The following is a 25,661-nucleotide window of genomic DNA, read 5'->3' as shown; positions in this document are numbered from 1 at the left end:
TCATGACTATGAATAACTTTGATTTCTTCTATTGAAAACTGTCTGTTCATATTCTTTGCTTATTAATTGGGGAATGACTCATTCTTATAAATTTGACTCAGTTCTCTGTATATTTGAGAAATAAATAAAACTTATGGTGTGACCCTTTACATCATATACTATTGTGATGTAACAATACCCAAGAGGCTAAAGCAGTCACCCTATTCCTCTCCATTAAGGGATCTGGGCCTATATATATTGGTTGTGGGTTCACATCTGGGAAGTCTTACCAGTACAAAGAAAGGAAGCTCTCAGTTCCTCTCCCAAACTTGGTGTCAGGATCCACTGCTGCAGTCACATCACTGAAACAAGATGGTGAAGGTCGGAATCAATGGATTTGGCCGTATTGGGCGTCTGGTGACTAGGGCTGCAGTCATCTCACAGAAAGTGGAGATTGTGGCCATTAATGACCCCTTCCTTGATGTCAACTACATGGTTTATCTGTTCCAATATGATTCCACCCACGGCAGGTTCAAGGGCACTGTCAAGGCTGAGAATGGAAAACTGGTGATCAATGGAAAAGCCATTACCATCTTCCAGGAGCGAGATCCTACCAATATTAAGTGGGGAAATGCTGGAGCTCTTTATGTAGTAGAGTCCACTGGTGTCTTTACCACCATGGAAAAGGCTGGGATGCATTTGAAGGGTGGAGCTAAACGGGTCATCATCTCTGCCCCTTCTGCTGATGCCCCTATGTTTGTGATGGGAGTGAACCATGATAAATACAATAATTCCCTTACGGTTGTCAGTAATGCCTCTTGTACTACCAACTGCTTGGCCCCCCTGGCCAAGGTCATTCATGACAAGTTTGGCATTGTGGAAGGACTCATGACCACAGTCCATTCCACTACGGCTACACAGAAGACAGTAGATGGCCCCTCTGGCAAGCAGTGGCGAGATGGACGTGGTGCTGGCCAGAACATCATCCCGGCTTCTACTGGTGCTGCTAAAGCTGTAGGCAAGGTAATACCTGAGCTGAACGGGAAGCTCACAGGCATGGCCTTCCGTGTTCCGACTCCTGATGTATCTGTTGTGGATCTCACCTGCCGCCTAGAGAAACCTGCCAAATATGATGATATCAAGAAAGCAATCAAGGAGGCAGCAGAGGGACCCTTAAAGGGCATCATGGGGTATACAGAGGACCAGGTCGTATCTACTGACTTTGTCACTGACACCCACTCTTCTACCTTTGATGCTGGTGCTGGTATTGCCCTCAATGACCATTTTGTGAAGCTCATTTCCTGGTATGACAACGAGTACGGTTATAGCAACCGTGTAGTAGACCTCATGGCCTACATGGCCACCAAGGAGTAAAGTGGAAAGCCATGGATCTTCATCCCCAGCCAGAAGAGAAAGAAATTCCAATACTGGGGAGCCCATATCCCTAACCTATTTTTCCTCTATTGGGCATTCCATGCCCCATTCACAGGCCTTGCCCCCTGTAATGGGGGGAGAAGCATTGAGTTCTATATTATGTACCATCAATAAAGTCACCATATTCAATGCAAAAAGCAGAAAAAAAGGAAAGGCTCTTTTGTTTAGTTATTACTCTTTGGCTTTTTATATCTCCACTTTAGTCTTAGGGAAAATTACTCAAAGCTTTCTTGGCTTATGTCTAGGGTTGCCCCAAAGCGCAGAGTAGAAAAGTATTTAGTTGTTGTTCAGTTGTATCTGACTCTTTGTGACCCCATTTGGAGTTTTCTTGGTGAAGATACTGGAGTGGTTTGCCATTCCCTTCTCCAGCTCATTTTTGGATAAGGAAACTGAGGCAAACATGGTTAAGTGATTTGGCCAAGGTCACACAGCTAGCAAGTATCTGAGGCTGGATTTCAACTCACAAAGATGAGGCTTTCCTGACTTCAGGCCTAGCATTCTAACCACTGTACCACCTATCTGCCCCAAATCTAGTGTGACCTTGATCCAAAACCAATGCTAAATATAAAAGACAAACATAAATTAACAGAAAAACTTAAAACAAGCAACAGCAGTAGCATAACTCTTCCAAAAGGTGTCTGACACTTAAAATATCAGGAAATGATGTAGTTTTCAGGACTGCTGAATAGGCATTTTACATTCCCTTTCATTTCTCTACTCTCATAACACTTCCCTCCAGCACCAGGGGACAGGACTCATCCTCCAGCTGTGATTATCTTCTAAAGAAATGCTATCTCCCAAAGTTCACCTGGCACTAACTGAGGACCCGGGATAGACCTCACTTTGCTACCAAGGGAAAAAAAGATTGTTATCAAGGCTAAGTTCACTTACCTTGGTAGTATACTTTCCAGGGATGTACACACTGATAAAGAGGTTGACACACACGTTGCCAGAGCCAGCTGAGGGTTTGGGAGGCTCCGAAGGAAAGTGTAGGAGAGAAGAGGTGTTGGGCTCCCTGTTTGATCACCTATGCCCAGAGGAAAGAATTCGAGTCACAGAAAGCAGCTAGGTCTTTGAGATCCAGCCTCCTTTACAAGCAGTTCCAGATTTCTCTTGGAAGGGGGGGCTGGAAGGGTGAGACTATTTGCCATACATTGATTTGAACAGAAAGAAGGCACTGAAAGCCCACTTAATAATCCTTGCCTTCCGGTGTAGAGGTTGTTTCACAGTAGGCACTGGAGTTTTTGGACTCCAGCCTCTAACAGGTAACACCGACTATACCAGTTGTTAGACAGGTAAACACACAGGAGGGCTGCTAGCAGGTATTCTACAGCTTATCTCTCTAGCACAGGTTCACTCTTCATCCGGGCAGACAAGAAGACAGGAATGGAGTCATTATAAGGGGTTAAACAAGCTTACTTTTAATCTAGTCTATTCTTCTCAAAGGGAGTTTGCTGATAATGGGAGCACCAACTCTTATAGCATTCCCTAATCACCCTTCTCTCAGGGGCCTGTAAGAGGGGGGACAACTACCCCTATATCTCAGTGGGGTCAGTTGAGACAGGCACAGCTTGTGCACTCCCATAAATCCCCTCAAGTCTCAATGGGGCCATTTGAGGCAAACACAGATTCCCCCCTCCAAGCCTTGATGGGGGCCGATTAAGACATACGCAGCATTACACTGTCATATTCCCCACTCGCTGACCAGTGCCCACTTGATTTATAGGGCAACAAACAAAGAAGGCATATTGCCAGCAATAGTCTCCCACGTTTACATTATCTCACCGTTATATCTCACTGCACAGTCACAGTGGATATTTACAATTTAGGCACAAATGTTCATGTTATTTATCATTATATAATGCTGCACAAGCGTGATGGAGATGTTTACAAGTCATGAACCTGGGAAATATTATCTAACACCTGGAAACTAGAGATTGTCATGGCCATGGAGCCCGGGAAACTACACTCTGAGAAAGAATAACAAAATCCTCCTTACTTACAATGGCCCATCCTGTCTGAGTTAGCTGAGCTGACACAGCTTCCTCCCCACTGGCCTTCACTAAGTGGTTGATTGTTGTCCTTCAGGCCAATACGAGCTCAGAATGCTCTACCACAGGTCAGGCACAAACAGTCCATGTGAACATTTGGGGTGGATGCTCCAAACTTGTGCATCCTGAGATTCCTTTGAGCTTTTTGGGAACACCATGCTGAGCAGCCTGTGCCAATGTCTCCCATGTCACACAATCAATTCCAAAGTTCTTGAGAGAGACCTTGAGAGTGTCCTTGTATCGCTTCTTCTGACCACCATGTGAATGCTTGCCCTATGTGAGTTTTCCATAAAATAGTCTTTTTGGCAAATGTATGTTTTGCATTTGAACAACTTGGCCAGCCCATTGGAGTTGTGCTCTCTGAAGCAGAGTCTGAATGCTTGGCAGTTTAGTTCAAGTAAGGACCTCAGTGTCTGGTACCTTATCCTGCCAGGTGATCTTCAGACTCCTCCTAAGACAATTCAAATGGAAGCGATTCAATTTCCTGATGTGGCACTGGTGCACTGTCCAGGTTTCACAGGCATACAATAATGAGGTCAGCACCACAGCTCTGTAGACCTTCAGTTTGGCAATCAGTCTAATACCTCTTCTCTCCCATACTTTCCTTCGGAGCCTCTCAAACACTCAGCTAACTCTGGCAATGCGTGTGTCAACCTCATTATCAGTGCATACATCCCTGGAAAGTATACTACCAAGGTAAGTGACCTTATCCACAGCATTCAGAACTTGTCCATTTTCTGTAACTGATGGCTAACGTATAGATGGTGTGGTGGTGGCTGATGGAGCACCTGTGTTTTCTTGGTGTTAGTTGTTAGGCCAAAATTAGCACAAGCAGCAGAGAATTGATCCATGTTTCATTGCGTCTCAGCTTCAGAGGAGGCACTGAGTGCACAATCATCTGAAAACAGAAAATTATATACCAATACTCCCTTCATTTTGGTCTTGGCTTGTAGCCTTTTCAGTCTGAAGAATTTACTGACCTTGATGCTGTGTTAATCCTCATCGAAAGTATGTGACAACATGGCTGAAATTATGATGCTAAAAAGCATGGGAGCGAGCACACAGCCTTGTTTCACTCCACTGGTGACTGGGAAGACATGAAAGCATTATCTATGAGCTAGAACCCGGGCAAGCATGCCGTCGTGAAATTGATGTACAATGCTGATGAACTTCTCCGGGCAACCGAATTTTGACATAGTTTTCCATAAGCCCTCGCGACTAACAGTAGATCTGACCAAGGCCTTTAATACTGTTAGTCGTGAGGCCTTCACTTACTACAGGATTGGGGTTCAATGGACCACTCAGGGTCCAAAACAATATTTCTTTCAGAGGCAAGTACATGTTTCCTTGGAAGTGACCAGGGCAATTCAGCTCATCCTCTAGGCCCATCCATCCCACACCCCACTAGTGCCTTACCCAGAGCTGATCTTCAGCAAATATTTGTTATATGAATTAGGTTGGGAATTTCCTTATGTGAAGTGCTTCATTTACATTTGTAAAGTGCTTTGTGCACTGCCTGGCTTAGGAGGTGCTCGTTCCCTTCCTCTTCCCTTCCCCACAATATCAGATAAATAAACCATTCTATAACAGCAAAACACTGTCCATGCCGAATGTAGGCTATATCCACAGGCACAGCTGGTTTTACCATTTTTTGACTGTATTAATAGATCAAATTAGTGGGAGAAAATAGTGCCGTCAGCTGGGTTGGGGTTTTTTTTTTTAATTCAGTTGACTAAACTCATGACTCTAGAGTTTTTCCAGTGACATTTCCTATGATAGGGCTCCCTTTCCTCACATGGATTTCTTTGATTTCTCTGAAACCAGGTTTTCTCTCACTATACCTCACTTACTTATCTTTGTCTCATGATTCTGGTGTCCAACAAGGCCTGTCACACTATTACCCTCTGGAGCTGAAGTTGGATAGATAAGTCTTAGGGAAGTTTTTGAAGCTTGGAGAGGTCTGTCCATGGTCACAGAGGTAGGAAGTGTGAAAGGTGGAATTTAAACCCAGGTCATCTCTAGCCACTACTGCTTCTTGGCACCCTTTAATATAAGGAGGCGTTGGAGTTTAAAAGCTTCTTCGTACTTTTTTTTTTTAACATTTTGCAGAGGCATTTGGTTGATTTGTGAGACTCTGTCAGTAACTTATTGCCCTGACTCAGCTAGTCGTCCACTGACCATCTATGCATTGTATCTTCCCAAAGCTGATGAAATGCTTCTCCTAACTCCCGTGTCCATCTTAAACTGACACACTTTGGGACTCCAGCTTTGTAATCTGGTGCCAAAGATGTGTTAGGCAGTCCCTATCATCAGATTCTTAGGATTCACATTGGCATAAACTGAGGCCTGGGAAAGACCCTAATTTATTTTTAAGAGTAAATAGTATTTTACTTTTTCCAATTACAGGTAAAGATAGTTTTCAGCATTCATTTTTATAAGATTTTGAGGTTCAAATTTTTTCTCCTTCCCTCCTCTCATCCCCCCTCCCCAAGATGACAAGCAGTCCTGATTTAGTTTAGACATGTGCAATCATGTAAACTTACTTCCCCATCAGGAAAGACCTTAATTAAGGAAGACTAAGGTCATCCACTGCATCCTGGGCCATCGACGGTCATCTTGACTTTTGTCTTGCTACTGGGCTTAGATGACTTTGGAGGAGAGAGTGAGGCTGGTGACTTAAATCCAGTTCATGCACAAGTCAAGACCTCACCCTCATGATGTCATCAGCCCTCTTCAAGAACAAAGGACGAACAACATTGTCATATTACATTTATTCAGCTGCAGTGTCAGAAGAAAATATACACGGAATACCTGTGTGGAGTGTATATATAAGTGACTTCTTATGTACATATTTTATCTCCCCAATGTTCCCCATTATCTTTCTCAGGGATTCCATAATAAACATAATAGAGGTGTTCCCTGGAAAATTTGCTTATAAGGTTAATTTATTTAGGCCATATGCTATGGGAGAATAAAAACAAGTATTCACCTCAACAAATATTTATTAAGATTCTGCTAGGTGTAATATGCCTTATCCTTTCTGAGGGGCATCTGCACCTGTGATTCCACTGTGGAACTTTTACCACCGTGTGAACTGATGGGATCAAGCCTATGTAATCAACAATATTTAATTGCCAACAAAAAGGATTTTGTGTCATGAATAAATAAAATACTATTTTCAAAAGATTTCATCCTTTTAAAATTTCTATTTTTATGTATTATAGTGTTCAGAAATAGTATAATAAATAAAATAAATATAAAATAGTTTATAAATAAGTACATATACATTTATTGGGGATGAATGCTAAAAAAGATTTTTTTTAACTGCTGGAGGTACAAAGTCAAAAAAGTTTAGAGCTCACTAACCCATGGCCATTGAGAAATTAAGTGACTTGCCCTAAATCTCACAGCTTGTATGTGTCAAAAATGGGACTTGAACCCAGGCTCCCCTGATTGCAAGGCTAGTCCTCTATCCATTAATCTGTACTGTCTCTCAACTTTTCTCCTAGCTCCTCACTCACCGAATCCCCAGGGTGCTGTCTGCCAGATGACCCATACTTTTGTTCTAATTCTGCCCACGTAGCAGAAATTTAGCTCTGGCGATCTGTCTAACATCTATTTCTGAGTGCCCTGGCTCCAAAGGAATCACCGGGCTGAGGATTTCCCTTGTAGACAACAATAGAAACAAATATGCATTAAGTTCCATAGGTGTGTAAAGCATACAGACTGAAAAATAAATGACCTGTATAATCGATATCATATTGCTTTTCTTCTCAGTGGATTGGGGAGGGAGAGAATTTGAAACTCAAAAAAATTTTTAAATGAATGTTAAAAATAAATTAAAAAGTAATGAAAAATAATTGACAGTCCTGGTTTATATATACAAATGTGAAAATAATATAAATGAATAAAATAATATATAAGATAGTTTATAGAAAGGAATGTGGTCAGTCTACAAAATCATTTTGCAAGGCAAACTATGTGTAGATACGAAGGGAGAAAAGCTTATATTTGATTGAGAGGAAGGAGTTTAAAAAAAGGTTTCATGAAGAAAGTGACATTTAAGATAGAAATGGTATATAGGTTTTGGAAAGGTAGTGGAGGGGCAGAGAGAGAGAGAGACTTTCCAGGTAGAAAGCACAACCTGAGTAAAACTAGAGAGGTGTAAAAGCATGCGTGGTAGCCAGAAGTTCAATTTGCGTAGAGCATAGAATATGTATCAGGGAGTAGTAGAAAATAAGGGGTTTTGCTTTTCTTCTCTCCCTCCCCCCCGCTCCCCCAGCCCAGGGCCAGGGAGGTGGGAGGGAGAGAAAACAAATAATTAATTGGAAAGAGGTTGTGTTTTTTTTTTTTTTAAGAAAATGAAAGCTGGAAAAAGTAGGTTCAGGAGTCAAAGTATGACTGATTGATTGCCAAGCACCACCCAAAAAAAATCCAACTTAATTTAATAGACTACTACAAGCACATTCCATGAAAACAGGGACACTGTCATAACTAAAATGTGTATCTCTCACATATGTTAAGCAGCAGATATTTAATAAATATTTAATTGAATTGGCAAGAGGGGAGCCATGAAGGTTTTGTCTGTTAAGGGATATGGGACACTGGGAAAGCTCTCCTTTAGATAGGAGGTCTGTTAAATATGTTTATTTTAGCAGCTGGGAATTGTGGAGCCAACAGACATCATATGAGGGAAAAAAATTTCAGAGAATGTTGAGATTACAGAAAATTTGTGATGGATAGAATGAAATTAAGTCGAGATAGGCAAGGTCTGACCTGTGAGCAAGGATCTAAGGATTCCCAGAGATCTGAGGAAATAGGAATTTGATGGGTGAGGAGGGCAGAAAGAGGGAATTTTAGCGCATGGACCATTTCCTGGAGCGCATAATTTCTTGGGGATGATGCAGAGAGGGACAAGGGTAGCATGAGGAGAACACTGGGAATCTTGTTTGGAGAAAGGTGATTCTGAGAGTACATCAAGAGACCATCAACTATCAAGTACCTACTATGTGCCAGGCACTGGGAATACAAAGAAAGCCAAACAACAAGGATGACAACAACCGCAGGTCTAATAGGGGAGACGGTGAGTAAACAGCTACGTACAAACAAGATATAAACAGATTAAATTGGGGGTGCTCTCAGAAGGAAGGCACTGAGATTAAGGACAGGGAAAGCCTTCTAGCAGAAGGTGGGACATTAGCTGAGATCTGAAGGAAGTCAAGGAAGCCAGGAGCTGTGGATAAGGAGACAGAGAATTCCTGGCAATTCCTGACAACCATTGAAAATGCCTGAAATTGGGAGATGGAGTGTTCTGTTAGAGGAACAGCAAGGAGGTCAGTCTGCCTACCTTTGTCAACTTGCTTAGAACTGGCTCTGTCTCTACATCTATTGATTGGACACTTTTTCTCCCTCTCTTCCAGGCGTAGGATTTCCTTACCAGATAATTCCTCTGGGGGCCTTACCCAAACCCTCACCTCTGTGAAGCATACAGTGAAGATAGACAGGGACGTGTTCCTGGGTGACTATGGATTTCACATTTCACAGAGTCTTCCCCTGAGCATCTCCTCAGTCATCACAGGTAGGATTTTTATATATATCATGTATGTACCCATTTATTTATATACTGGGCAGGCACTTTTTTCCTTAATAATAATAACTGATACTTAAAGTGTTACTGTTTTAAATGATAAGTAACAATAACTCTTATAGTGTCGTTTTCAATAATACTGTGTTGTTTTAAATTATAATAATAACATTTATAGTGTCGTTTTCAATAATAATACTGTATTATTGTTGTAAATGATAATAAGTAGCACTTGTAGTGTTGTTTTGAGTAACAGTAGCCCTTAACGGTGTTATTGTCTTAGATAATAACTAACCTTTGTGGTGCTTTAAGGTTTGATGGGCGCTTTCCGTGTGTACAGTTTACAGATGGGAAAAGCAAAGGCTGAGAGAGGGCAGAGGCTGTTGTTATCCCTATTTTACAGTTGAGGAAACCGAGACAGACAGAGGTTAAGTGACTTGCCTAGGGTCACAGGGCTATTAAGTGTCTGAGGCAGAATTTGAACTCAGGTCTTCCTGACTCCAAGCCCGGCGGTCTAACAACTTGGCCACCTAGCTGCCATTCTTTCTATCGTTCGGTGCTTAGCAAAACGCCTGGCATATCGTAAGGGCTAAATAAATGCTTTTTGATTGATTGATCGATAGGAATTAATATATTGGGGTTTTTTATCCTCTTTCCTTTTGTGCTCCAGAGCATTAGGAGAGAAGGGACCCCACGGCTCTTTGAGAAGCACTGCGGTATGATGAACACAGTGCTGGGCTTGGAGTCAGGAAGAGCTAGTTTCCAATTTACATCCAATTCTTAGCAGCTAGGTCACCATGGGAAACAACTCACTCTCCCCTCACCTGATATGTACCTGCTGTACAGATGTCACAGGGGCGTCATGAGGCCCAGAGAGATAATGCACGTACAACTTCATAAACCTCCAAAGTGCTATATTAATGTCAGCTATTATTATCTTGTATCAGGTCCCATCCTTCTTTGGTCATGAAATATAGGCTTGGCCTCGGAGACCCTTCCTATTCAAATCTTGTTATCAATTATCTTGACTTAATGAAAGCATTTGGATTCACCCAAAGTACCTACATGGCCAGGCCTGGGAATAATTTCCAGTGGGCCAGTAATGAAGAATAGTGGTTTTTATTTTTCCATTTGTGAAATGGGATGCATAGGCAAAAAGAACACCCGGCTAGGGGTTGGGAGTGATTATAATGCTAACCATATGCCAGCATCTCCCTAGAGCAAGAGTTTCTAACTTTTTTTTGTGTCAGGATCCCCATTTGGCATTCTGGTGAAGACTATGGTTCCCTTCTGAAAATAAGGTTTTTAAATCATTGAAGAAATTTTAAATTTTACTTAGTGAAAACAAAGATGTAATTTTCCCCAACCGATTTCACAGCCTCCCTGAATCCTGCCTGTGGACCCCCAGGTTAAGAATTCCTTACCTAGAAATTCACATAGCCAGTTGATGTGTAGCAGAAATTTTTCTTCTTATTGGGGAAGGGGGGAGGAGGAAGGAGAGTTAGAATTTATTTTTATTCTGAATTTAACAAACACCAAACAAGATGAACATTTCGCATATGAAGCAGGACAGAAATCTGTGAATTTGCACCATATGTGAATATGGTGAATCTGCAAAAATATGTGAATATGTGAATCTGCGCTGTGCTTCTCCCTCCAAGTGCACAACAAATTTAACAGGTTTTTTTTTTCCTTTTATTTGACAAGAATTTATTTAAACAGCTTTAATAGATAACCATTTTAAAATTTTAATTTAATTTTTTTAATCAAAATCTGCCTCTCTTCCTCCTCCCATTGAAAAAGAAATAAATGCAATCCACATCCAGAGAAAAAACTGATGGAGGCTAAATGCAGACTGAAGTTTCCTATTTTCCACTTCATTTTTTCATGGGCTTTTTTCTTTTGGTTTGTGTCTTTTTTCACAACATGACTAATGTGGAAATATATTTTGCATGATTGCACATGTATAACCTATATCAATTTGCTTACCATCTCAGGAAGGAGGGAAGGAAAGAATTTGGAACTCAAAATCTTTAAAGATGAATGTTAAAATTGTTTTTACACGTAACTGGGAAAAATGAAATGTTGTTAAAGTAAAAAATAAAAAAGAAATAAAGCCCTTGTAACATTTATACAGTCAAGCAAAAGAAAATTTCAAATTGGAGACGTGTTATTTTCAAAACTGTACCGCTTGTCTGTATTCCTCCTCATTTTGCAAACAAGAAAATTGAAACCCACATAAATTCAGGAGAGAATAAGAAGGAGGTCCTGGCATCTAGTCCAGAACCTTAGTAATTAGACCACCTGGCCAGTTCAAATACAGCACCACTAAGTTACAAGAAACATACAAAGCATACAGTTACTAATTTTTATGTCTGATAGGAAGCACAGCAGATGGGAAACTTCTGCCAGGTGATCAGATCCTCCGAATGAACAATCAGTCCGTGGAAGACCTTTCCTATGAACAAGCACTTGATGTTTTAAGGTACAAATCTGTATGTTTCATATTAACAGATATATAGATAGATAGAAATATTGATGCAGATACAGATTAGCAGAGCCCTAAAAGAAGTCGTGCTAGTTCCGAAAGAAACCAAGAATGGTACAAAAGGAACATAATAAATTTTCTTTCTTTTGCTAAAACAGAACGAGTTTATTTTTATCATATGAGTTATATACAGTAAGATTAATAGTCCCTGGAGAAATTACCTTTTCTCCCTGACTCTCTTACTAGAACTTTCATTAAGTCCTGTCACTTAAGAAATGTACAGATATATTCTAATAGAACTGTTCGGGTTTTATCTTCTTATTTCTAGTACCTCATATACAATAGGCACTTAATAAAAGACATATAAAACTAGCTTCTGCCCTCAAGTCAGGGAGGATGTGCTGGTAAATGTTTAACAATCAACTCTCCCCCCAAAAAGGTACTTGTGTCCCCATTTTTAAGTTTGATTTGCATTTTAACATTTTCTCCATCACTTTCTTAGGCCAAGACAGTCAACAAAGCAATAAATCAAGACCTGATTTGCAGTATTTGCTAGTTTCTAGGGTATAAATGCTTGCCTGTTAGAGAAGGAAGATTTCCATGATAGAACTGTCCTTGGTTGTTTCAGTTCTAAAGGAAGGGGGTAGGGGGTAGGGGGTAGGGCGTAGGGGGAGAGGGAGAAGGAGAAGTAAAGAGAGAGCGGCGGGGAGGGAGTGAAGGAGAGACAGAGAGACAGAAACAGACAGAGAGACAGTGACGGGGGTGGGGGGGAGAGAGAGGGGGGAGAGAGAGTGGGGGGGGAAGGAGAATCACTGGTCTCCATGAAGATTATACTAAATGTGTACTCTCTTCTTAGGTGTTCTTAAAACTTTTTAGCACTATCTACAAAAACTTATGGAAATAATCAAAAAAGCAAAAGAAGAGAATGCTTATGTGATGTGTTGTCCTACCCCTGACACCCATTGGCTTTGCGATTGGCAAGTTATTTAACTTTACAGAGTTGCCCCCAAACAACTCTAAGAATAGGAGAGAGAAAGTTTGCATAGGAAAAGGAATCTTCTTGATGAGAATTCTCCGCATTGAGGAAACTACAGGTCTAGAGTTTATCCTCTGCCTTTGCTTCTCCCATACACACATACCCCACCTTCCTTCAAGTAGCTTTATAAACCTGAGTGCTCCATAAGATCTCTGCCAGGTCACCACATGGGAGAGTCCCAAGATTAGTTAGTCACTGATCTCCTTTCTAGGTATTTGGATAGCCAAGGTGTGTTTTTTGCAACTGGTAAAAAAAAAAAAAAAGCAACCAAATTCCTCCGAAACTTACTCAGAGGTTTTATTGGACCAGTTATCTCACTAATGTTAATGCTCCCACCAATGAACAAAAACAGCTAGGTGGCACAGCGCATAGAGCCTTGGGCCTGGGGTCAGGAAGACTCATCTTCCTGTGTCCAAATGTGGCCTTGGACACTTCCTAGCTGTGTGACCCTGGGCAAGTCGTTTAACCCTGTTTGCCTCAATTTCCTTATCCAGGGACCCTCCAGGATTTCCAAGACCCTTTCAGGGCATTGATGAGGTCAAAACTATTATAATAATATTAAACATTTTAATTTCTAATATGGTAAATATCCATAGATAGAACTCATAGAAACGAAAACTCTCCCAGGTATTCAATAAATTTTAGGAGTAAAAAAGGGGTGCTGAGACCAGAAAGTTGGAGAACTGCCGATGTCAACATTTTTCTTTTTTTCTCCAAGTCCGGAAGTCAGATAGAGGCAGCTGGTGGTACAGTGGATAGAGTGATGGGCCTGGAGTCAGAAAGATTTGACTTCAGATCCAGCCTCAGACACTTACTAGCTCTGTGACCATGAACAAACTTCTCTAGGCCTCAGTCTCTTTGGCTGTACAGTGGGGATAATGATAGCACCTACCTCACAGGATTGTCATATCAAGTGAGATATTAGTAAAGAACTTAGCATGGTCCCTGGCACATAGTGGGTGATTAATAAATACTTGTTTCCTTCCTTTCCCTAGTCCAGTGCTCTAATTACTGAGTGTACCGTGCTGTCTCAAGTGTCTATGGCTTGTATCTATGATGTCCTAGAGATCATATTATTTTGGTAGTGGGAAAGAACATGCCTGGTACAGTCTGAGCTACTTTTTAAACTTAACCCCCATAGACTCCTAAGTTTTAATAAGACAGATTGAAAAGAGAGAGGTTTCTTTATAACTATATACCTCATTTTAGTCCTCTGGCCAAGGATATTATCCCTCCCTCCCTTCACTTGAAACAGCTAAATGTATTTGTCTCTTTTTCAGGGAAACAGAAGATTCTCTTTCCGTCACTGTTGCTCGATGTACTTCGGTAAATTCCTTTATCATGTTTGTTGAGATGAGACTGGAATATCTAGAAACCCTTAATACCTACTGAATGGGAAATCTACCTGAGAATGGGAGAAAAGGCAAATTACAGATAGTGAATACTGTTTGGAAGTTAATTGCTTTTTGTAAGATCAGTCAACTAACCAGTCAACTAATTTATTGAGTCCTGTTGGTTCATAGACAAGCTTGGTGTTGGGGGAAATCTGTAGAAGAATGAGGCATGATCCCTCCATTATGGTTTAATGGTGTAGATGGAGAAATGGGATGTGTGCTTATTAAAGCAACATGTGGGGTCAGATAAGAGGTGCAGTAGATAGAGCACCAGCCCTGGAGCCAGGAGGACCTGAGTTCAAATCTAGTCTTGCACACTTACTAGCTGTGTGACCCTGGGCAAGTCACTTAACCCCACTTGCCTCAAAAGAAAAAAAAAGCAACATGGGAATACCTAGCAGGGTATAAGGAAACAGGCCTGTAAGTACCCTTCACCCCTACACCTCATAGCAGTTCTGAAGGCATGCTTTGTTTTTCGGGGAGAGACCCATTTCTCTTAACCGTCTGTTCCCTTGCCATCTCATGTAGGGAAAAGGAAAGTGAGCATGAAGAAAGCAAATACTTCTACGAGTCATGGATGAAATAGGTCTTTTCTTAAGAAGCATGGAAGAAAGTAGTTAAGAGTTGTTTAGATTGGAATTAGATTTTGAACATGGCATCATCACATATCCCTACTTTTATTGAAGAGAATGGGGAAGTACAGGATCTTTGTTTTCTTTTTTTCTCTTTTTTGTGTGTTCTAGATTTATTGCAAGGTATTAAAATTCTCAGGGGGCAGTGACTTCAGGCTTTTCTTTGTATTTAGCGAATTTCCATATAATAATAACGGTTGGCATTTATTTAGTGCTTTGAAGTTGGTGGGAGTCAGCGCATACAGCTCTAAACTCAGATTTGTCAGTTAAGACTGGAAGGGAGAGCTTTGTGGAAAGATACACGTGGTTCAAGACATTCTTTTGGGGAGAGAGAGAAAGACTTTGGGAGCTACAGACGTGGAGGAGAAGCTGGCACTTCAAGGCATCCCTGATTCTAGCTTGCCTCCCTGGTGACCTCACAGGCAGAATTTCCTTTGGGTAGGACTAAAGCTTGGATAAGCTAAGATCTTACCTCGTTCCCATCTATAGAAATGTTACTCTTGTGTATCTTCTGGCATATTCCTATCTGTAGAACTTCTCTGATTTTTGTTTGCTCAGATAAATGGTTTTACTCCCTGTTTGCTTCTTCAGTGAAAGTAGAAAAGAGAGCCAAGAATGAGAGTTTTACGCCGTATGAACATTGACTTAGCCATTGGTATAAAAACCGTGTGTATGGAGTCAAGTTGTAAGTACAGACTAACAATTCGCTGCCACTCAGATCAGCGCCATTCTGGATGCCACTTTCCAGAGATACGTAGCAATATTAGCCAACTAAGCATTTGTTACCAACTAGAGATAACTAAGGTGGGTGCGGATGCCCTGTGTGAAAGGCAACATATCTACATGATACCTAGGGAGCTGGGTCATGAGTAAATGGCCGAGCAGGAGAGAGCTTGGGGCTTCCACCAGATAGCAGGCCAACATCACACATGGACCTTGTTGCACGGTACCAACCTTTTCTGCCTCAGTGATCTGTGTGGGATTGGGAGTGAAAGCAAATGGCTGATGCAGGACTGAAGGAAGTCAAGAATAGCAGAGATGCTAAAGGACTCAAGCTCCAGAACTTAGGAGGTTCAAACTGCCTACACAATGAGAAGTTGGGATTGTGTAACAGAGTACTGAACCAGACTATCACTGGTCCCACGCATAGTACCACCAAGTGATTGGTGCTAGCCAGGGCATGTTGCAAAATCTTTACATGACGTCTTTGGACGTATGGGTCAACAGAGGGTTCTAGGACTACTAAGAGATAGGCTTTTTTGGCCTAAGATAGCTAGAGATGTGTGTGACATCTTGTACCTAGTATGAGGTATGACAGTTGTGGTCATTTTTATTTAGAGAATGGAATCACTGGCAATGCAGCTGGGTGGCACCATGGATAGCATGCTGAGCCAGGAGTCGGGAAGACTCATCTGGCCTCAGATACTTACTAGCTGTGTGACCCTGGGCAAGTCATTTAACCCTGTTTACCTCAGTTTCCTCATCTGTAAAATGAGCTGGAGAAGGAAATGACAAACCACTCCAGTATCTCTGCCAAGAAAACCCCAGATGGGGCCACAAAGAGTCAGACATGACTGAAATGACTGGCTGACAAAATGCTCACACAACTAATAGTTCTGCATCTTGGTTATATACATATCAATGGCACAAGTAGAAGTTGGAGGAAGGAAGAATTTCATGTGGAAAAGTTGTAAGGGTTTTTGTTGACCACAAACTTAATGATCTAATAGTATGGTACAACTAAAAGACAAAAAAAAAATCTAATGCAACCTTAGGTGTCATTAATAGGAGAATAATGTGCTGACCACAGGAGATAAGAGCCCACCATAATCTTCACCAGTCAGGTCACGTCAGAGTACTGCATTCATTTCTGGGCACCTCAATTAAAGAAGGATACTGACAAGCTGTGTGTAGGGCATTCATGGGATAGCCAGGAGAACTGTAAGGAGTGGTTGAAGGAGCTAGTGTATTTAGCCTTCAGAAGACAAGTCAAAATAGAGGGGCCTGTTAGCTCTATTGGATCTGAAATCAGAGTCCCTGGGTTCGATTCCTGCTCCTCTGGATACTGCCTGTCAGGATTCCCACACCAAGACCACCCCTCTCTTTTTACTATTAGGAGACACCCTATTTTCCAGAACCAAAGCCTGGCAAGCAGGCTGTGCCCTGAACTTGACATAACAACAATCTGGATGATCTCAGCCACAGCAAAACCCCAGGATTGTTTCACAGCAGCCCTGCTTAGTTCCTGAGCCCAAATAAGCCTCCGTGGGACCCATGGTCCGGTCATGAAGCCCTGCCGTGAATCAAACTCGTCTCGTTGTTGCTGTTACACCTCATTGTCGGGGGCACAGCTCACTATGCAGCCATTGCTACACGTGTTAAGCGGCCTCACTAAAGCAGGTCTTCTCCTAGAGGAGGCCCTGGCCCATGTATCCAGTTTCCCTCCTCTTCTAATGGAATCAAGAAAGCGTCGTGCTTATGACCACTGTTGGCACTGTTTTTAAAATTTTGTTTTTATTTTATTGTATTTGTTAGAGTTAACTGTGGTGGGAATGATCTGTGTGAGCTCCTTGATTTTTTTAGAGTTAATAGCGCTTGTATAACCTCTGTGGTTCTTTGGTCATTTGTTTGCAGACCTGACATACCCCTATGACTCCAGGCAAGCTATTTAAGCACTCTGGGTCCCAAATTCCTCATTTGTAAAATTATCATCATAGCGCTTGCCTCACATACTGTGAGGCTCAGAGGAGATGATGTCATCAAATGGGTCATGTCACCACTGCCATAATATACGTAAAGCACTCTGCAAACCTTCAAACACTATTATTATTATTATTATTATTATTATTATTATTATTATCATCACTGGTAACAATTATATTAATAATGATGACAATGCATCTAAAGTATTCTTATAAATCTTAGAGCTCCATGTCAATGCCAGTGTGATCGGCCTCTCTCCCCAGGCTGGCGCATTTCAAGTCTTGTTACATAGGTGGAAGTAGAGTAGAGGTTACTCCTTATGGTGAAGAGATTTTTGACTTAATGCTAAGCATCAGGGTTCAGTGACTTCCCCAGGGTCACACAGCTTAGCAAGTGTCTGAGGCCAGATTTGAACTCAGGAAGATGAGTCTTCCTGACTCCAGGCTAGATACTCTATCCGCATAGAACAGTGCTAATCTCTCTCAACCACAGTTTTTTCTTCTATGAAAAGGAGCTGTAGTACCCACCTTACAGGCTTACTGGGAGGCCCAAATGAGATTGTGCATCCAAAATGTTTTGTAAGCCTTAAGGTACTATGTAAGCACCAACTATTACAACTAATATTATTGTTCTTTCATCTATTAAATTGACTGTCAGTGCACCGTTAGTTCTTTTACCATGCATTCATTATGCATTACCATTTTTGGTTACCACCTGTACACCATGTGTAGGACCGACTTAGGGCCTTTCCAATGGAGAGAAGCTTCTAATGAAGATGCTTAATCCCCCTAAGTACTGGCAGCTAGGTAGCACAGTGAATAAAGTGCTGGGCATGGACTCAGGAAGACTTATTTTCCTGAGTTCAGATCTAGCCTCAGACACTAGCTGAGTGACCCTGGGCAAGTCACTCATCTGAAAAATGAGCTGGAGAAGGAAATGGCAAAGCACTCCATTATCTTTGCCAAGAAAACTCCAAAGACCCCTTAGTTTAAATCAAAGAGTGATTCCATAAAAGGGAATTGAGCTGAGTGACCTTATCCTTATCCTAGGAGACGACAGTAGGTTCAGAAACTTCAGCATCGGTAGATGGATACACAGTGGAGGATTATAACTAGGAAGAGGCTGGCATTTACGCATCACTTTAAGGTTTGAAAACACTTTACCAATATTGTCTCATTTCATCCTCAAAACAACCCTGGGAGATAGGTGCTCTTCTTATCACCGCCATTTTGCAGACCTGCACAAGGTCACACAGCTAGTAAACACATGAGGTTGGCTTTGAACTCAGGTCTTCCTGACTCCAGTGCCAGTGCCCTATCCACTGCATCATCTGGCTGGTAGTGACATATGATTGTTATCATGCCTTTAGGAATATGGAAGAGGTGATAGAAATCCATGTTGTTTTCTTCTTATTTGCATTAGCCACTGTCTTGCTTTCCTTTCTTCAAAGGCCTTAGCCATTTATTGTCATAATAAGCACTGTATTCAAATGAAAAGAACAAAAAAAAATCCTGAAACTAAATATTCTGCCATTACAATGATCAAGAAGTTTGGCCCTAAAGAAATATTGAGAAAACGTACCCCTCTCCTTTGTTTGCTAAGGTGGAAGAATGAGTGCACATTCACTGTCCCCCTTGCTTGATGTGTTTGGTTTTCGGTCTGTTTTTGCTAAAGTTATTTTTTGTTTGTTTTTTTTATCGGTAATATGTCCTTTCATGCATGTATGTATCATATGATAGATTTCTTTTTTTGTGATGTTGTTGAGTTCTCACCACGTCCAGTACCTTCCAATTATTTTCCTTTGAGAAAACCACTATGGTTCATTGTTAATATTAAACCAGCATAAACTTTTCAGTCTCTATACAATAAATGTAAAAACATTCCTTACCCACCCTCCGAGCTTATCCTTATTCACCCTCCTTTTTTTCTCCCTTCTTCTCTCCCTCCTTCCCTTCCTCCTTTCCTTTCTTCCCAGTTTCTGTTTCAGAAATCATTCTAGGGGCCTCTTTTTTTTTAAGTATGCTTGAATGATGGAGAATGAACCTTACATCCCCTCCTCCATGGCGGCCTTCTCTTCCTCTGCCCCTCCAAGTCTTCTTTCCTCCAGGCCCAATAGTCCTAGTTCCTTTAACCGGTCCTTGTGTGCCTTGGTTTCAAGGTTCTTCATCTCCCTGGTTGCCCTCCTCTGGTTGTTCCTCAGCCGGTCAGTGTCCTTGTCAATATGTGGTACCCAGACTTGAGTGCGGTCCTCTGTGCCAGGTCTGATCAGTACAGAATAGACCTGGGGAAAAGATAAAGGGAGCAAATGTAGGTATTGGGTGGCTGACAGTGAGTTATCAGTGAGGCATAGCCCACTTCCACCACCACCAAGCCTCAAGACTGAGAGCACAATGCAGTCAGAAGTAAAGGAGAAGGGAAATTTCTCCGGAGTGGTTTCATAGGTCCCAGGACAACAGAGGCAGGAGGTGGAGTATTTTCTTTCCAGATGAAAGGATGGTATAAGATCATAGCCCACAGCTTCCTTAACAACTTTCTGGGTCATTTACCTCTCTGTATAGAGAGAGTCTGACTTAGTGGCAGCTAGGTAATGCAGCGGGCTTGGAGTTAGGAAGACCTGAATTCAGATCCAGCCTCAGGCACTTACTAGCTGCGTAAACTTGTGAAAGTCACTTAACCTCTGCCTCAGTTTCCCCATCTTCAGAATGGGAATGATAATAGTACCTGCTGGGGCAGCTAGGTGGTGCAGTGAGTAGAGCACCAGCCTCAGACACTTGACACATACTAGCTGTGTGACCTTGGGCAAGTCACTTAACCTCAATTGCCCTGCCTTCCTCCTGCAAAAAAGGGGGGGGGCGGGGAATAGTACCTGTCTCCCAGGGTTGTCATTAGTACAAATGAGATAATATTTATAAAGTGCTTAGCACAGTGCCTGACACACAGTCAGTGTTTAATAAATGCTTATTTCCTTCCTTTCATTCTTTTCTTCCTTCTTTCCTTCCCTCCCTTCCTCCCTGCTTCTTTCCTTCCTTCCTTCCTTCCTTCCTTCCTTCCTTCCTTCCTTCCTTCCTTCCTTCCTTCCTTCCTTCCTTCCTTCCATGTCATACTGAAAGCTCTGACTTTGCCAAGGCATGAATGATCTGAAGCTGGACTTGGAAATCAAAGCTGACTAGGCACAATGTCTTTTACTGGATGTCCACCCCCCTCAAGGCCTTGAGATAATATTCCCTGAAGGAAAAAGACAAGGGCATGGTGGTATTTGAGTCCCTGTATTTCCACAATATAGATGGAGTCTCAATATTTTTTAAACTGTATCTGAATAAGGTATATCTTCTCCTGTGGGTATTACTTAAATTCTCAGTGTTTGTGAAGAAAATTAATTTTAATAATATGAATAATAACTATGTTGATTATTAAAATCATCATTGCAGAGATCGGCTTTGTAATTCTTAATATGTTATTCCATAGGGTGTCCCTAAGTCCTCCTTTCTAACCGAAGAGAAGAGAGCCAGGCTAAAGACCAATCCTGTTAAGGTGCACTTTGCTGAAGAGGTACTCGTGAATGGTCATTCTCAGGTCTGTAAACATTAACTCGTTGAGACTGCAACGAATCATCCTGAAGATTTCAGCCATTATCATTTTGTTACTCAATACTTTCACATATTAATATGGATATCCATAAGCCCATTAGCATGTGAGAGAATGCAGGATTACAGTAAAGTCTGTGCTAACATTTTTAGAATGTGTTTAGTTTAAAATCACTTTAGGAGATCTAGGCATATGCTTTGACGAGGTATTGCCACTCTTGGTTCATGATAAGACAGTAACTTTCCAAGTTAGTAATTTGTGGTTTTTATCTTAAAGCTTTGCATTTAGAATCTATACTTGTTCTCAGGTAGTAGCTTTCTGACTACTTTTAATCATTCGTTTATTGCTGAATTAAGGAAAGATTCTTAAGTGACAGAATCCGAAGTGTGAGAAGGGCTTGTGATACTGTTGAATTGCTGAGAAAATAATCCATAGACAGCAAAATAAGTTATGAAGGAAGTCCAAAGAAGCTGGAAACAGGGGTACTTTTAAAGAGATTGGGAAAAGACTACTTTGTGGAGTTTTTTTTTTTTTATAAATTAGTTTAATTATCCCTCCCTTACAATGCTCCATGCCCCCCCACCCCAGAACAATTTTTAAAATGAAAAACAAAACTCTCAAGTGTACAAGAATGTATGGTCCAGTAAAACAAATTCCCACATAGTTATATCCAAAAATGTGTGTCTCATTTTATATTGGAATTTAAATCCAGTGCTTAGCATAGTGCCTGGTACATAGTAGGCACTTAATAAATGTTTATTAAATTGAACTAAAATGAATTAAATTTTATCTTTCTTTTAACCTCTGCCAAGAGGCGGATGTCATGATTCATCTCCAGTCCTGTGGACTCATGGTTGATCATTGCATTATCAAAGATCTCTAAAGGCTTTCAAAGTTATTTTTCTCTAAAAATGTGGTCATTATATAACTTGTTCTCTTGCTCTGCTCCCTATACTCTGTACCAATCCATAGAGGTTTGAAGACAACTTTGCAAAACTATTTTTAGTTTGAATTTTTTTCTCTTGTTTGTATTAGAAATTTGAAAAAAATCAACAAATATGAACATTACTGTTTGCAAAGAATTGAAAAAGAACACTATATATGATACCATGAACATTTTTATGTAGAGTTATATTTTAAACTATATGTTAAATTTAACATTTTTTTTCTAAAACTGGTCTGTTTGTGTGTATTTCCTTCTGATCTCCTTTGCCTCTTCTCTGTGTAATTTCTGAGTTGTGCAATCATTGTATGGAAGAAGAATAATTTAGATTGTAGCTACAGTAATGCAGGTTACTAGGTCCAACCTACTCCTCCACTATTGTTTAGTGAAACTTCAAGATAATTTGCATGAGTTATTAAAGCATGGTGGAAGTTGAAAGTTATGTGTTCACCCAACCTAACTGTCAGTCATTAATGAGTTTCTACTCAGAATTAAAAAGCCCTAAGCATTGGTACTCTCACAAAAGAATACTAATACTGCCTTAGTATAAGAATCTCAGCAGCCAAAAAATAACCCCTCATTAGCACGGTGAAACTACTCTCCCGCCTTTCACAAGTCTACATTAAGTACCAAATGCAGGCTCTCTTTTAAATCTTTTAAAAATCAAGTCTATAATTTGTTACAAAGAAGATAATTTTTTTTAAAAAAGCAAGAACTTTTGAGGAAGCCAAAGATTGTCTTTATTTATAAAGTACGCACACAAAACACACTGAGAACCAAAATAATAGTCAAATGTAACAGACAATGATTAATAAATAATGCAGAAAAAATATTACAATGAAATAGAATCTGACTGTTACATGACTCATTTTTATCTGATTCTATTCTACTTTAAGCTTTCCTTAGATGTTAAAAAAGTAAAAGCTTACCTTTCCTCCCCACCCCCCATCACAGTACATTGTATGGCACATAGGCTTAGTGCTGCAATTAAGCTTTAAATAACTGGAGTTATTGATTGTTTTTTAGATATCCACCTGATTGAAAATTTCATGCTATTAAGGAACAGAGACTCTCTCCTACTGGCCATTGGTTTCTAATTAATGATTTTGTTTTTCAGGGGAATGCTCTGCTATGTATGCCCAATGTTCTCAAGGTATACTTGGAGAATGGACAGACCAAAGCTTTCAAATTTGAGAAAAACACAACTGTGAAGGTATTGTGAATTTATTTTGATTTTTCTTTTCCTCAGTGAACTTTTTAGCAAGAGAAATAGCATCCTGAGATCTTATCCTTGGGCTCTCTGCCTTAGGAGGTGACGAAGACAGTGAAACTGGTAAAACACCCTACGTGGAGTTCAAGATAACCGCCCCCCCCGCCCCTTATACTGACATCCATTCTAAAACAAAATATAATAGCAAGGCTTCAGTCTCCAAATTAAGGACTAACTTTATATTGTAATTATATCAGAGGAGTAAATGTTGTGGTGGCATGGCCCAATGGATAGAGCACTGGACTTTGAGGTAGGAAGACCTAGGTTCAAATCCAACCTCTGACATTTGCTGTTTGACTTTAAAAATGTCACTTATTCTCTCCAAGCCTCAGTTTCCTCATCTGTAAACTGGGGAAAATGTTTATTGTATTTGCCTCGCTGGATGGAGGACTTAATGAGGTAATGTACTTTTAAGTGTTTTTCGGCTACATTATTCAGCATCCTGTTTGGCCTCTTAGCTGTTGTTTATGGCCCCTGGAAGATTTTGCTGATCTCTTTCCTGTGGGGGCATAGTTTTCTCTCTTGACCTCTTTTCTCCCATCATATATCTGGTTTTTCTTTCTACAGACTATGGTGGGACGTGGTATATCGAAATACACACGACTCCTCATCAAAACAAAAATGCTTTGCAAACTTTGAAATACTGGATAAATAAAATCACCACTCCCAGTTATCATCTTTTGGGGTGGGAGAGTGGGTTTAACTAGGATTATGTAGCTCTAGGGAGTAGATAATAGCCAAGACATATACGTGTATACAACATGTACACAACAAGACCACATATATATATATATATATATATATATATATATATATATATATATATATATATATATATACATATACATGTACATACACACACACACACACACAACATATGCAGTGCTGGAACCTTTATTTGGTTAGTACATGAAGGCAGGTACCATATTTTCTCTAAGCCTAAAGGAGAACACCCCAAAAGAGAAGGTTTCTTTATAGCCAAGAAATGCCAGTGCCTAGTAAGGAGAGAATAAAGTTAGTTTTAAACTAAATAAGTATGAATTGTATGTGATTTTTGTGAAGAGAGAGTATAAAATCCCCAAATTGGATGGGAGCACAGGGGGCATCTAGTCCAAAGGGTAATTGAGAAAATCAGAGAACTTGAGAGTGGGAAGGGACTTCAGCTTCTATCTACTCCCACACATACGCATCCAAAACCTTTGTTATAAGGTATCCAACAAATAATTGCATGGCCCCTGTTCGAAGACCTCCAAAGAGTAGGAACCAGTACCTCTTGAGGCACCAGAACACTTTTGGACAGCTCTAATTGTTAGAAAGTTTTTCCTCTTTGCTATTCCTACCCTTTGCTTCTGGTTCCACTGTCTGGGGACAAACAGAACTGGTCTAATTCTCCTCAACATGACATCCCTTCAGAGGCTTGAAGACAACTATCATGGTCCCCCTGCCCTCAGTCTTCTCTTCTCCTTGCTAAATCTCCCTAGCTAATCCATATATGATATGGACCTCTTATCATTCTGGTTTCCCTCCTCTGGGCACTCTATCTAGTTTAACAGCATGTTTCTCAAACCATGATACCTAGAGCTGAGCACAGTACTCTGATGAGGGCAGGGAACAGTGGGACTATCACCTCCTTCTTCCTGGAAGCTCTGTCCTTCTTACTGCAGGCCAAGATCACAGTTTTTTTATTTTTTGGCTGCTGACTCATGGAGTTTTCAGTCTAGTAAAATTCCCAGACCTTTTTCAGAACAGCTTCTGTCCAAACATGCCTTCCCTGCCTTATTGTTATTTGTTTTAATATAATTTTTTTCAGTTAACAAAAGTCTTTCTTTCTTTCTCACCTCCCTATCCCACAAATGAAGAAAAGAAGAAAAATAAAAACTTTGTAACAAATATACATGATCAAGCAGAACAAATGTCAAAAAAAATGTCTCAATCTGTATCCTATGTCCAATGCCTCTCAAGTCAAGAAGCTCCGCTTCATACTTGAGGAGTTGATTTTTTTGCACCCAAGCATAAGAGATTACATTTTTCCTATCAAATTTCATCTTATGGACTAGTAAGCTATTAATTGGTTGATGGATGCATGTATACTGAAAGTGCAGGGGTGAATCCCTCTGGCTATGCCTATTCATGGAGAGCAGGAAGTTATATCAAGATGGAAAGAAACTGCATCTGGGAAGAAAAATGTCAATATCCAGGGAGTGAAATCAATGCTGCTAGCTGCTATGAGAATCTGGTGACTGAGACTTATCTCCCCAAATATTTTCTGTCTTAATTTTTAATTAAAAATAATGACATTGTCTTTAAATAAATGTTATGTTATTTTTATAGAACTGAAATAACATATTCTGAGATAATTTTGATGAAAAATTAAATATTTATAACATGGAAAAAAATAATTTCATCTTACTAGGCTTAGCCCAGAGCTCTTATCCTTTCAAGATCCTTTTAGATTCTAACTCTTGTCCAGTGTGTCAGCCATCCCTCCCAACTTTGTGTCATCTGCAGATTTGATGAGCATGCCATTTATGCCTTTATTCAAGTCACTGATTAAAATATTGA

General features: G+C 40.5%; 2 protein-coding genes across 2 annotated transcripts in view; both read left to right on the top strand.

Annotated features, from left to right (window-relative positions):
• The window catches only part of FRMPD1 (FERM and PDZ domain containing 1), a 125,647-nt gene that overhangs the window by 72,593 nt on the left and 27,393 nt on the right, over positions 1-25,661 (top strand). Inside the window, exons 3-7 of the mRNA XM_036741549.1 lie at positions 8,885-9,042; positions 11,431-11,533; positions 13,853-13,898; positions 20,767-20,874; positions 22,947-23,042. Of these exons, the coding sequence (XP_036597444.1) occupies positions 8,885-9,042; positions 11,431-11,533; positions 13,853-13,898; positions 20,767-20,874; positions 22,947-23,042 (511 nt within the window). The remainder of the gene's footprint in view (positions 1-8,884; positions 9,043-11,430; positions 11,534-13,852; positions 13,899-20,766; positions 20,875-22,946; positions 23,043-25,661) is intronic.
• LOC118834108 (glyceraldehyde-3-phosphate dehydrogenase-like) lies at positions 352-1,353 on the top strand. The gene has a single exon (XM_036741551.1). The coding sequence runs from the start codon at positions 352-354 to the stop codon at positions 1,351-1,353; it is 1,002 nt and encodes a 333-aa protein (XP_036597446.1).

This window comes from Trichosurus vulpecula, chromosome 1 (assembly GCF_011100635.1).
Source record: "Trichosurus vulpecula isolate mTriVul1 chromosome 1, mTriVul1.pri, whole genome shotgun sequence".
Lineage (NCBI taxonomy): Eukaryota > Metazoa > Chordata > Mammalia > Diprotodontia > Phalangeridae > Trichosurus > Trichosurus vulpecula.
Note: the sequence above shows the minus strand (reverse complement) of the source record. Positions and strands in the feature narration are given on the sequence as shown.